Source organism: Echinops telfairi, unplaced genomic scaffold, assembly GCF_000313985.2.
Source record: "Echinops telfairi isolate 266 unplaced genomic scaffold, ASM31398v2 ScPeMD7_2291;HRSCAF=2852, whole genome shotgun sequence".
NCBI classification, from domain to species: domain Eukaryota; kingdom Metazoa; phylum Chordata; class Mammalia; order Afrosoricida; family Tenrecidae; genus Echinops; species Echinops telfairi.
The window spans coordinates 30,486,842-30,501,039 of NW_022106189.1; the positions used below are offsets into that span (position 1 = coordinate 30,486,842).

At 45.3% G+C, this 14,198-nt stretch overlaps 1 protein-coding gene across 2 annotated transcripts in view; it reads left to right on the forward strand.

Annotated features, from left to right (window-relative positions):
* The window catches only part of CTCF (CCCTC-binding factor), a 45,450-nt gene that overhangs the window by 23,541 nt on the left and 7,711 nt on the right, over positions 1 to 14,198 (forward strand). For both annotated transcript variants that reach the window (XM_004704607.3, XM_045293615.1), the window contains exons 2-9: positions 2,908 to 3,697; positions 3,979 to 4,149; positions 6,963 to 7,096; positions 10,590 to 10,710; positions 11,312 to 11,461; positions 12,363 to 12,523; positions 13,033 to 13,215; positions 14,023 to 14,158. In XM_004704607.3, coding sequence (XP_004704664.1) covers positions 2,917 to 3,697; positions 3,979 to 4,149; positions 6,963 to 7,096; positions 10,590 to 10,710; positions 11,312 to 11,461; positions 12,363 to 12,523; positions 13,033 to 13,215; positions 14,023 to 14,158 — 1,837 coding nt within the window. In that variant the 5' untranslated portion in view covers positions 2,908 to 2,916. The remainder of the gene's footprint in view (positions 1 to 2,907; positions 3,698 to 3,978; positions 4,150 to 6,962; positions 7,097 to 10,589; positions 10,711 to 11,311; positions 11,462 to 12,362; positions 12,524 to 13,032; positions 13,216 to 14,022; positions 14,159 to 14,198) is intronic.

The following is a 14,198-nucleotide window of genomic DNA, read 5'->3' on the forward strand; positions in this document are numbered from 1 at the left end:
ATGGACAACAGAAAAGTGGGTGAAGGGAGACATCAGACAGTGTAAGACATGAAAAAAATATATAAATTATCAAGGGTTCGGGAAGGAGGGGGAGGAAGAGGGGTGGGAATGAGCTGATTGCAAGGGTTCCGGAGGCGAGGGGAATGAGCTGATACCAAGGGCTCAAGTAAAAGGAAAATGTGTTGAGAATGATGATGGCAACAAATGTACATATGTGCTTGACACAATGGGTGTATGGATGGATTGTGATAAGAGTTGTACGAGCCCCCAATAAAATGACAAGCAAAAAAGGAAGAAAAATAGAAGGGCAATGGCCACCAAACCTCTCTTGTTCTGTGGGGTTGAGGGTGAGTTGGGTTGCAGAGAAGACTGTGCCTGCCGATGACCATGTTTCCTGTGAAAGGACAGAGAGCGGCCAGACAGGAATCAAACAGGTCGTCCTGGGCTTGGGCACAGGGGGTTTTGAAAGCCAGCCGATTGTTACATGTGTTTGCCCCCTATGCATAATAGTGTGACACATCTTGTTCAAGAAGTCAAGCCCTGTTCTCCGTGAAACCCATAAATCCCAACCCCCCATGTAGGTTTATGAAGTATACCCTTCTAGACTATAGCCCCAACTAACACATCTTTCTTCTACTCTTAACTTCCTCCTCTCCTGAGTTTTAAGCCTACTCTTAATTTTTACCATAGCCAATTCTCTTATGCATTTACTCTAGCTAAAGAATACAGACCTTCCCCCCCCACTCCCAACTCTGCCATTAAATGTCTTGTGTTCAGTGTCCCGTCCAATTCCACATCTATGAAGCACCATGAGTTCACACCACCTAGTTTTATTTTAAACCACTGCACCTAGCTGGTTCCTTATGTGAGACAGTAAGTCCTAGAATTCAGGACCAGGTTTGTGGCTCTCTGGAGGCTTCACGCAGGTGGTCCTGTCTCTGGCTGCCAGCATGGATTCCGTGGGAAAGGTGCCTGGGTAGAGAGAGTGGAAGAAGCAAAACTTGTTTGAGAAGACTGAGCCACGAATATAAAATACTTTAAACTCCAATCTTGAATTAGCATTGTATAGACTTGTGGTGTTGTTAGATTATTACTTTGAATTAGATGGTTGTTCATACCCATTTATTTATGTTATCAAGTACTCTCAGTACTTGCATAGATGCAAGAGCCAGAAGCGGTTAAATTGCATGCTTTTCCCTCGTTTTCTTTCTGTGTGTGTTTCAGTCAGCCTCGCTGAGAACATTGGTAATAGTTGGGCACAGTGCTCAAGGGCACAGCTACTTGATAGACATGGTCCCTCTTTCGGGTAATTCAAGGGGTCATAGGGGTGAAAGAGAGCCCTCAATGTCCCGTTTATGGTCTGCTAGAGGAACTTGGGCTATGTGTTCTGTGCAGGTCCTGGGAGCCTGGAATCTGAATCCCAAGTTTTGATTCTCCCTCCAAAAGCAGAGAAGGGGGCACCCACCACTCCGACAGAGCATGTGTTCTAAGGCAGAATTCCACTTCAAAAAACACCGTGCTCTGACAGGGTGTTTATAAATGCATACAGTAAGTACACAAGATCTAAAGGTTTTAGTTAATAATTCTCATTTATTTTTAAGAACCATTTTATTGGCAAGTAAACTGCATATCACACAATTCAATATTTCAGTCATATTAAGAAGAGTTGTACAAGGGGGAACCGATCGCAATGATCAACGTATAACCTTGCCCCCCACCCCACCCCCAGGACAAACAGAAACGTGGGTGAAGGGAGACAACAGTTGGTGTAAGATATGAAAATCATAATAATTTATAAATTATCAAGGGCTCATGAGGGAGGAACGAAGGGAAAACAATGAGCTGATACCAAGGGCTCAAGTAGAAAGGATGGTGGCAACATATGTACAAATGATACAGTTGATGTATGGGTTAGTATAAGAACTGTAAGAGTCCCAATAAAATGGTTTTTTTTTTAAAGGAAGAGTTGTACAGTCATCAAATATGAATTTTAGCATAACACCCCCCCCCATGGTTAAATGGCTTTTAAAATGAGTTGTGTAATCACCATCAGTTCTAATGCTCCCTCCTCCCTCCCACATGCATTGTTTATTCCCCCAACCCCCTCTCCTCCCTGTCTCCCGCCCCCTCCCTTCCTCCCTCCCCTGTAACCCTTGCAACAGTTCTTCTCTCTGTGCATCTACTCCTGGGCTTCAATTCTCTTTTATTTTGATTGTTTTAAACTTTTTGTGATTAAGGTGAAGGTTTTTGGAACAGTTCACCAGTTTCCAATGCAACAATTAATGCACATTTTATTTCAACTCATTAATGATTATTCAGTATTATCTCATATATGGTCAGAACTGAAATTTCTGTTGTCATTTGTTTAAATTGGGATCCAAAGAGGATCGATCCTTGCATTGTCTGGCTGTTACAGCTTGAAGTGTCTTAGATCTGTCTCAGCATTACTGTTGACTTTTGTGGTCCAGCACGTTCTTGGGTGCGAGACTGACTTGTGCGTGGTAGAATTGCCGTGTTTGGAAGCACTAGCTGCTGTGCTCACCTCCGTCCTTCCCGTTTTCTCTCCTGGTGGTTCATTTGCAACCAAGCTGAGTACTTAGTCCTACTGTGTCCCCTCCATCTGAGTTTTCGTCCCTGTTGCGTAATTTGACATCTTCTGTCACAGTTTCCTGTTAATTGGTAGTTAGATAGAGCAACTTAATTAGTTGCAGATTGTTCTGGTTAGGTTTGGCCAGACTGCTTCAGAGGTGGTGGTTCCGCTGTTATCAGAAGAACCCACCTCCTATCTCTGTGTCTTCTTGTAATGCTAACAACTACTGGTGCCTAATGTATTCTTGGGGATCTTTTTATTTAAAGGTATGTTTCCATTCAGACTGTTTTAAGTAACTGTGTTCTCCCTTACTGAAGGAAGGGGCGATGGAAGGTGAGGCCGTTGAAGCCATCGTGGAAGAGTCGGAGACGTTCATTAAAGGAAAGGAGAGGAAGACTTACCAGAGACGCCGGGAAGGGGGCCAAGAGGAGGATGCGTGCCACCTACCCCAGAACCAGACGGAGGGGGGGGATGTGGTCCAGGATGTGAACAGTGGTGTGCAGATGGTCATGATGGAACAGCTGGACCCCACCCTTCTGCAGATGAAGACTGAAGTAATGGAGGGGACAGTGGCTCCAGAAACGGAGGCCGCCGTGGACGATACCCAGATCATAACCTTGCAGGTTGTAAATATGGAAGAACAGCCTATCAACATAGGAGAGCTTCAACTGGTTCAAGTACCTGTCCCCGTAACTGTACCTGTTGCTACCACATCAGTGGAAGAACTTCAGGGGGCGTATGAGAATGAAGTATCTAAAGAGGGCCTTGCCGAAAGCGAGTCTATGATATGTCACACCTTACCTTTACCTGAAGGATTTCAAGTGGTGAAAGTAGGAGCTAATGGAGAGGTGGAGACGCTTGAGCAAGGAGAGCTCCCCCCCCAGGAAGATCCAAGTTGGCAGAAAGACCCTGACTATCAGCCACCAGCCAAAAAAACAAAGAAAACCAAAAAGAGCAAACTGCGCTACACAGAGGAGGGCAAAGACGTGGACGTGTCTGTGTATGACTTCGAGGAAGAGCAGCAGGAGGGGCTGCTGTCGGAGGTGAATGCTGAGAAGGTGGTTGGTAACATGAAGCCTCCAAAGCCAACCAAAATTAAAAAGAAAGGTAAGACTGGCTCACTGTTATCTCTGGTCCGCGTGGAGTAGAGCACACCGCCCAGCTGGTAAGCAGGTGGTTTTGTATGAAGAGGTTGCTTGTAAAAGATCATTATTTGGGAACCAGTCTAAAAGGAAAGCTTCCTGATTCTTAAAGGCCTGAGGAGAAAGAGAGGAATTGACCAGTGGCATGGCATAGTATAAAGGCGAATAGGATAGATTTGTAGAAATTTAAGATCGGCTCAATCTCTGACACCCTGCACCAGGTAACTGTTGTATTTTTGCATCTAGGTGTAAAGAAGACATTCCAATGTGAACTCTGCAGTTACACATGTCCACGGCGTTCAAATTTGGATCGTCACATGAAAAGTCACACTGACGAGAGACCACACAAGTGCCATCTTTGTGGCAGGGCATTCAGAACAGTCACCCTCCTGAGGAACCATCTTAACACACACACAGGTGCTGGATTTCGAGTGTTGGGGGCAGGAGATGAATGCTGCCCACCCCCTACAACATCGCAAAGGTTTAAGATCAGGATAAACCCAGATTTTATGTCTAACCCCAGCTGTTTCCAGCTGGATGTAATCTTTATTTTAAGCAAATGGACTTAGTTATGGGCGATCAAGAAATTTATTGAGAAGTAATCAAAATTCTGTAAGGAATTAAAACATGTACGATAGTTAAGCTCTAATACACCTACTCGCCTACCTCATTATCTGACATTTTGACTTTAAGATGAGAGTAAAAACCTCTACTTAGTCACCTTAAGTCCAGGTGAGAAGAGAACCTTTGTGTTTTGAGTAAGAGTGCCTCCCTCCAGCCTGGTGTCCTAGATCCTTCCCAACCCACCCCTCTCCCCAGTCAAGCATGTAAATAAAGTTGGCAAACAAAAAGCCAGGGCCCTTGGGCCCTTAATTTGTACTTAGTGCTCTCTGCTGCACCACTTGGATCCTGGCTGCCAGGTGGCAGGAAGGTGACAGAGAGGAACAGACAGGATGCAAGTCACTTTCCACGCAGAGACTGGGGCAGTGGTCCCAAGTAGGAGTTTCTGTGTAGCAGGAACTCAACTCTTGAGTTAGCATAAGGCGGTCCCCTCCTGACTGTACATCCTGGCCCAGTTGGCTCCCCTGGAGGTTTGAAATGGCACAAATTGACCCACACCACCATACTGAAGTCCCTGTTCGGAGAGTAGAGAAGTCACCAGCTAAGTGCTAAGAACAGTGACTGCAAGCCAGGGAGCAGCCCCAGCCCCAAGAGGCCACCTCCAAAATGACTCCTGGAGCCTAGAGAGCATTTGTTCACTGAGATTTTACCTAAGGCTGAGTTTTATATAATACTAGTTTTTGGAACCTAACTATCAATAAGCAATCGGATGTTTTTCCTGACGATAATACCATCATGTTGCTAGCATTTAAAACAGTGACCCCAGAAAGGTCCCAGGCAACAAATGCCCATCCATCATGAGGGAAACCATTAGAAGTTAAGTCTCCCACATGTGTGGCAGCTCCAGCATTTTCTGTTTGTTTCACCTTGGGGAAAATACATAATTCCTAATCCCAGGATGGAAAGTTGAAGGCAGTGCTATCTAATTCATTCTGGCAACTCCAGCCTGGATTTGTTTGTACTTCACACACATTTGAAATGATGCTGTTCAGATATCCCAGGAGCTGCCTGCTGTCTCGGGTCTCGAGTTCCGAGAGAAGCAAAGTCTTCCGTGCACTGGCACACTCTGTCTCTCTTCTGGGCTCTCCAGACTTTAAGCAGTACACTGTGCAGGAGGAGAGTCTTTGCTGACGTAACTCAGCCACTTTTCAACATCTTCTAGTCTCTACTTGAGAATACGGTGTATTTGGTAGTGTCAGGTTGGGGCATATGACTGGCTAAGATCCAGCTGGCTAGCGTAGGACCTCCCCGGGGTGGGGGGTACCTTGACAAAAGTACTGTCTGTAGGGCCTCAACCTTGAAAATAATTTTCATCTGCCAGGTTACCCAGACCTGATTGGGCAGGACTAATTCATATTAACCCTGTCTCAAGAGTTAGGTGCATATACCAGAGCACCATTCCGTAGTAAGAAATAAGCCTTCTCATTTCGAGATGTAGTTGTCTTGCGGTCAAGGGGAATGCTCTTGCCTGTGTCGGTACCACGGCAGGCCATTGAACTATGAGTTGGTGAGCGTGGACTTTGAGCAGAGAGCTGTAGGTAGTCATATTAGACAGCCGGGTGGAAATTCCTGCCCCAAGCAACATCCCAGTCTTGCCTAATGATGGGCTTAAGTTGCCACCTAGGGCGGTTTCTCTCCCCTGCACAGCACTGGGTAAACACAAACAGTTCTTGTTTTTCTGTCATTAGAGAAGCAAACAAACGTTCCTTGGAATTGCTTCACGCTCCAATCACGTGCTGGTCTCCAGGCTTCTCTCCAGTCTAGAGCAGAGGCTCCCACTGCGCTCCTCATGCCACGGCCCTTTCATACAGCTCCTCATGTGGTGACCCCAATCATAACATTGTTTTCGTTGCTACTTTATAGCTGTCATTTTGCTACTGTTATGAATCGGGCAACTGCCGTGAAAGGGTTGTTCGACCCCCAAAGGGGTTGAGACCCACAGGTTGAGAACCGCTGGTCTAGAAAGAAACATTACTGCAGGTGACTGGTTCCAGTTATTAAATTGTGGCTCCTCCTAATTCCGTTCTCAGAGAGAAACCTTCCTTCAATTGTATAGTTCAGGAATACCTACTCACCCCTTACACATTGCAAGCCCACAACTACAGCTGATCCTAGTATTCTGAAGAGTGGTCTGCTACCAGCGTGATCTCCATGTAATCGTCAGTCCTCCCTGGTGGACTTCGTTCTGATGACCTGCTTCAGAACAAAAGGCACCTGGAGAAGATCCCGACAGGGCACCAAAGTAGTCTCTCAGCGCTCCAGGGAGACCTTCTTTCCGATGGAGGCCACTTGTTCAGTGGTTAAAAGAGGGTTGCAGGGCGTTTTTGGTTTTGTTCTGTTGATTTTTTAATCCATCGTGATCAGAATATTCCCAAGCCATTGTTTTGTAAAATTACATAATCCAAGGAGAATTTTGTATTTGAATTTTTATCTAGACTCAAATGGTCAGTACTGAAGAGAAACTACATGTTGGCACCTGTTTCTAATATTCTGAAGTTAGAGTTGTTACAGGGCCGCTGGGTCAGAGTGGGTGCGTGGGCCCCATGTGGAACTCTGCCATTAACTATGTCCTTGTTCTTGTTCTTCCTCCTGCACCCACCTTTCTCTAGGTACTCGTCCCCACAAGTGCCCAGACTGTGACATGGCCTTTGTGACCAGTGGAGAGTTGGTGCGGCATCGTCGTTACAAACACACCCATGAGAAGCCATTCAAGTGTTCCATGTGTGATTATGCCAGTGTAGAAGTACGTGTGGGCTCCTGGTAGGGCCGCCCTTAAGTAGCCTGATTCCAATGAGGTTCTGCAGCACCCAGATTGACTAAAGAGGAGCAAAGAGGTCACACCCCTCGCCTTCCCCCACCCCACCCCACACCACCACCACAGAAGCGAATGTGAAGAAGGCTTGACACTTTAGTACTAGGTTTACAAACACTTTTTATATACTTATTACGCCTGTGGACACGTCAATTTGACACGTGAACAAAACTGCACGTTTTCTTCAAAAACAATCTTATTTCAAAACATAGTTATACACTATCAACTTATGAATGAAACTATGATACCATATGTTTATATAAGATGTGTAATATTTAACATTGTACAACCTTTGAGAAACTTGGTTTGTAGGGGTCCCTTGGGTCAGTCAAAGAGGATAATCTCTGCTGCTTTGTTTCCCTTTACTTTTGATGTTTACTTTATAGAACTTTTGGGTACATTTCTATTTCTTACTGAAGTAATGATTTCATGAATGAAACTGATTTACTGGAATCAATACACAATTTATGTTCACATCAAATCAGCACATATCCATAGAGTTAGGTCTACCACACAGAATGTCGAGAATGTCCTGTCAAATGGGGAAAACGGCTTCTGTAATCTGTTGAGATTGAACTGTGTCAACACACCCTATAACCCTAATGTTAAAAAGGGAACACTAGATTCATAGGATATTATGAGAAAGTCTACCAAACTTCAAAGAGACAGATAATCTACATGATTCAAAATCTGGCCAAATAATTTTTAAATGGAAGGCTTAAGTTAGGTGTTCTTTGAAGCCACTCTGTCATCAAAACTGGATAAAGTTACTACCAAAAAAGAAAACTATTGTATTCTCATAGGGAATACAAATTCTGAATAAAATTATAAACAAACCAAATTTAATAAGATGCGAAAAAGTAAGCAGTTATTAAGTGGAATAGATAAACTACCCAGATAGTTCTATATTAGGGAAGTATTGATGTATATTTTTACCTAAATCGATATATCATTTATACATTGAGAAATTAAAGAAAAGCCATATTTCCAGTATGCTGGTAACTGCGGAAAAATATCCAGAAAATTTCAGTATTCATCACTCTTTATGGTTTCAGCAAATAGAGAGTAAAGAACTTTGTATGTGTACTGGAAGCCTCTAATGAACCCAGCCTAACTAGAAACGTTGGAAATCTCCCCATACCACGAGGAAGAACACAAAACAATCATCTTCCCTTACAATTTCAACATTGTATGGATATCCTAACTGGTGAAATCAAGTGGAAAACAAAACTCCAGATATATTTACTTGAAAATTCAAGAGTATCAAATGAAAGGCATTGGTTTTAACAAAAAGGCTCCAAGAATTGAACTAGCCATTGAAACATTTCAACATGTGGATGCAGTGCTGGGAAGGCAACTCCCTGGCCAAACAGCGGGAAAAGAAAGTTTCACATTCATGCCCTTCCAAAGTAAGGGGACCGATGAGACACTCCCGAAACTGTCCAATAGCACCAATGTCACACAAGTCAACTCTGCCGTAGGTAACGTAACAATTGCAGCAGTACGTTGACAGGGAGCTGCTGAGCTAGAAGAGGATGTGGAACAAGGGATGTCGTTGATGTTAGATGGATCTTGGGGTCTTGACTGAAAAAATACTGCAAAGATCTTTATTTTATTGACTGCAAAGGCATTTGACTGGATCAGAATAAATTATGGATAGTATTGTGAAGAATTCGGATTCCAGGACCTGTATGTAGAGTAAGAGGCATTTGTTGAAACAGATCAAAGGGATGGTGTGCGGTTTAAAATTGGGAAAGATGTGAATCGGTTGTTTACTTTCACCGTACATATTCATTCCACATGCTAAGTAATCTGAGAAACTAGACTACAGGATCAGGATTGGAGGAAGACTCATTTACAACTCGTGATAGGTCGATGACACAACTTCGCTGAATGGAAGAGAAGTTGAAGCACTTACTAATAGGTCACTGACACTATAGCCTTCAGTGTAGATTACACCTCAACATAATTGGCCAATAAGCAACTTCATAAAAGTAGAGAACAGATTGAAGTAGTTAAGGGTATAATTTTACTTGGATCCGTAATCAACACCCATTGAAGCAACAGTCAAGATCGTGTGGAAATTTTCTACGCAACATTTAAGTATGCAAAAAAAGCTTTTCTTTTGTTTCTTTGGTTGGAGGATCCGGGGAGACACTTGTAAAATTTCAAATCCGTGATCAGTGAGGACTCAGCACTTCTTGGAGCCAGGTCTGAAATGAGTGGTTTGGGGGAAAGACCAAGACCACAGTAGGAGGTAAAAGACAGTGATGAATGCATGTGCATCCAAAAAAAAAAAAAGACAGTGATGATAAAGTTAGGGTCCCAGAGCCTTCCCAAGTCCTGGAAGAAGTGCAAAGGACAAGAAGAAAAGGTGAGGGGGTTTATTTAAAACAAACTAACTCATCCAGAATTTGAAAGGAAACCGATCCATCAACAGGCAGCAGATTATTCTAAAGCCATTGAGAATTACTAAACATGAGGGTGCTTCAGAAAGCTAGAAAAATTGCATCATCTTTTCTTCCATTTTCCACAAGTCATTTGAATACCCTTAGTGTAAAGAAAGAGAGGGAGTGGTGAGAGTTGGAGTCTGGCCCCAGAACAGGGGGAGGAACTATTCTGGAACCCTAGCTGCAAGACTTCTTTTTATTTCCCCTCTCCACCCACTCTCCTGCCCTTGTTTGTGCAGCCTTGGCGGCCATTCAGTCTCCATCCCTCTCCTCCACTGCCACTGCCAGGGTGGGTGCCCCGCCCTAGAGGAAGGGCACAGCTCCTGTGCAGCTTGCTGTAGCTGACTGCCCTGGAAAACCCAGTGAAGACCACATGAGAGACCTGCTGGAACTCCCATCTTGGGTTCCCCGTTTCCCTTTCTGAGATTGACCGATCCTGGATTTTATATATGGAAGATCAAAGCAAACAAGTACCCCAAGCCCCAACCACAGTGACTAGACACAATGCAGAAATGCCTCAGCCAACAAGGAATGTGAAAAGCTGAGGCGACTGGATGGGTCCGAAGGGAGATCAAACGGTGCGGAATTATGGAATTATTACATTTGAGCCTCGCTGTGTCTCCACGGTTGGCTTTGCCACCTCCCTGTCTAACTGCAGGGGCTTTCACACCCTGGGACTAGGTAATGTCTGTAAGTTCTCACCCACAGCAAAAAGAAGCAGAAAGAGAGAGGAAATGGTATACTACACAATATGTACCTGTCTCTGCTCGAACCATTCCTTGTCATGACTACTTTTCCACTTGTGCAGCTTTCTGCATTTATGCCCTTCCTTGGTTATACGGATTTGAGATGTTAAGGTTGCAAGTAGTAAGGTGGACGTGACATTATCTGTTGTTGGTGGTGTCTGTAGGATTTCAGTGCACCAAAACAGTCTTTGTGACGGTCCATATTAATAAGTTGCTGTCCTGCCGTAGGTCAGCAAGTTAAAACGTCATATACGATCTCACACTGGTGAGCGTCCGTTCCAGTGCAGTTTGTGCAGCTACGCCAGCAGGGACACCTACAAGCTCAAAAGGCACATGAGAACCCATTCAGGTAGGACTTCTCCCGTGAGCTGCTTTCCAGCGTGCGCACGGCCCCAAACCAAAGGCTGCCAAAAAGGTGGGGTATGGTTCTTCAGCATAGGTCTGATTTCGTTCTTCTGACTATATACTAGAGAATGGGTTGTTTTATTACTCAACTTGAGTCTATGCAAATGGGAAGAAACATTACTTTTAAAGAAGAAACAAAATGCAAGTCTCGAGTTTTTAACCTTCAGAAGTTTATTGCTCACTCCATTTAGCTACAAAGAAAAACGTGTTGTTCCTCTGGTCCACAGTCCACCTGTCGACTCTCCCCCAAAGGCAGACTTCTGCAGGAACAAGATGTGAAGGACTCGAGTGGAGCTGGGCAGCGCACAGTGGCTCGTAGCCCTGTAGGGCTTTCCAGCTGGGGCTGGAGGTGGCATGTGCAGAGCAGTGGCCTATGCCAGCCTCAGCCCCCACTGCCACCCCCACCCCCACCCCCCAGCCACACACTGGGCTAAGTGTGAGACCTGAAGGTTCCCTATGACTTAGCGCATCTGCCCGAGTTATCCTCCAAGTAAATGACAATGTCTTCATCTCATTGAATATGTTCATTTGTATTTCCTTTGAAGGGGAAAAACCTTATGAATGTTATATTTGTCATGCTCGGTTTACCCAGAGTGGTACCATGAAGATGCACATTTTACAGAAGCACACTGAAAATGTGGCCAAATTCCACTGTCCCCACTGTGACACTGTCATAGCCCGAAAAAGTGATTTGGGTAAGTAGATGAAGTGGCGGCCACTGAAATGTGGTTGGTTGGTGGTGTTGAGTCTGGGGGCTAGATTTATGAAACTGAGGACCAGAAGCAGCCTCGCCCACCGACTCCTGGGCTCTGTATGTAGACAGCACGCCTGCCTCTTGGAGCCGCTGCTGCTTAGCTGCTGGGTTTTCCTCTGGGATCACGGCAGTCCACACGGGGTCCCTCTGATGCCACTTCCCCTACCTCACTTGGCTTCCGCCACTATGCTTGAGCTCCGTGTGCTCCCTTGCTCTCAGCCCCTTCAGACCGCTGCCATCTCTTACCTGCCCTGTTTCAGCCATCTTACTGGTCTCCCACGGTTGTTCCTCTTTTTAAATTGATTTTCTGTGTGGCAGCCTGAGTCGTTTTTTCACAAAGCAGCACCAGTGGCCATGGAGTTGTTTCTGCCTCATAGCAACACTCTAGGACAGAGTAGACGTGCCCCTTTCCTTTCTGAGGCGGTCCGTTTTGAAAGGAGCAGAAGGCCTCATCTTTCCCTCAGAGCAACCGGTAGGCTTGAACCAGTGGTCTTCCGGTTAGCATAAGGTGACCAGACGTCCCACTTTTGGCAGGACAATCCCGATTTTTAATAATTTTTCTTGCATCCCGTAGCATTTTAAAATCCCGATTTTTGGAAAGAATGCACAACAAACTAGGGTATACGTTTTCGGCTGCCATGTGGCTATTTCACCAGGATATGTGTCTTATCAATGGTGTCCCGCTTTACCAACGTTAAAATCTGGTCACCTTAGGTTAGCGGCACAGCTTGAAACCCTTTGTGCCACGAGGGCCCATCGGCAGCAGGAGGACATGGACTGCTGTGTTAATGTGCTTGTTTGTGTTTTCCCAAGTTGGATTGGGCTTTGTGTTTTGCTTCCAGGTGTCCACTTGCGAAAGCAGCATTCCTATATCGAACAAGGCAAGAAATGCCGGTACTGCGATGCCGTGTTTCACGAGCGCTATGCCCTCATCCAGCATCAGAAGTCACACAAGAATGAGAAGCGCTTTAAGTGTGACCAGTGTGATTACGCTTGCAGACAGGTAAGAACGAACACAAGATGCACTAATGGGTTTTATAGCAGTGTGGGGTTAGGGTTTTGTTTTCTTAATTAAAAGTATTACTTTGAATTTCACTCAATATTTTTTACAATTTGAGCGATGTCAGCTACATCATATGGGTTTTTAAACTGTATGGTTTGGGAGGAACGTCCCTAAATGAAAAATAGATGAGAGGCCACGGTCTTCGGTTGCTTTGTCACTGCTCCGGCTAATTGTTAGTTTTCGTCACAGCTTACCTCCTCTTATGTAAGCTACCAACTGTTTTCTCAGAATTATGTGTAAATGGAAGTCCTGAGTTGGGGGGGGGTAGGGGAGGTCTGCTGGTAGAGTGGGAGTCCGCAGCGTGTCTGCACTCGAGCTCTGGATGCACTACATGGACCCAGGTAGGGACAACTTGTGGTCTCACCAGCAGCGGTGAGCCTAAATCCCAGGGTGAGAGAGGCCTGTTCCCTATGTGCCCGTGCATCTGGGACCCTCGGTTCTTGTTTTAGGAGCGGCACATGATCATGCACAAACGCACCCACACCGGAGAGAAGCCTTATGCCTGCAGCCACTGCGACAAGACTTTCCGCCAGAAACAGCTCCTCGACATGCACTTCAAACGCTATCACGACCCCAACTTTGTCCCTGCGGCCTTCGTCTGTTCTAAGTGTGGGAAAACATTTACACGCCGGGTAAGGTTCCTCACCTCGCCTCCTGGTGATGCTTCTTCATTCTGCGTTCTTGATCTTCCACTGCCAAGCAGAGGGATTCTGTGGTAAAGAGCGCTGATTCCTTGAAAGGCGAGGGCAGTCCCCAGCCAGTCATCCCCATCTAGATGACTACTAGCCTCTTGTGAACCCCACCTCTGCTTACCTAAGTTCCAGTGTTCTGAGTCATTTCCTTAAAGGTGGACAGAGCTCGTCTGATCCTCATCTGCACCCTATGTCTATGGGCTGCTGGGCCCTCCTCAGAGGATACCCCCTGGTCTTCAGAGGAGCCAGCCTCTCCTGGTCTCCCTCACTCTGCTCCAGAAACAGAGACAGCCCCCAGGTGAGGAGAGCACAGCACAGCCAGGCTTAGCAGAGCTCAGGAGAGCCCTTCTTTTTTTCACCTTTATTTAGCAAATGTATACTCAGAACCCGTTCCACGGAGGCAGTGTCCTGGGGGCAGGAAATGAAGCAGTCACCGAGACACTGTGCCCAGGGTTTACCGCCTGTTTTGCCTCTCACTCACATTTTCAAAAGACTGAGATAATGCATGTACACTTCTTTATAAATGATACAGAAGCAGCTTTGTTTTTTAATTATGAATTGTTGTCAGTTGTTATTTGTTGGATCGTTGCCGACTCATAGCCACCCTATTGTGGCTGTTCATGCCTACTCCTGCATCATCCTCACACTTCCCTTCTTTGTGTTTCATTGAAACTAAAAACTTCCAAGTTTCCTGTCTTGATATTTGCTTTTTTTTAAGTAATATGAAAGAGGGTTCTGTTTTGTTAGAATACCATGGCAAGGCATGCTGATAATTGTGCTGGTCCCGATGGCGTAGAAGGAGAAAATGGAGGAGAAACGAAAAAGAGTAAACGTGGAAGAAAAAGAAAGATGCGTTCTAAAAAAGAAGACTCTTCTGACAGTGGTAAGTGGCTTGTTTCTTAACTGCTGCCGCCTGGGGGAGA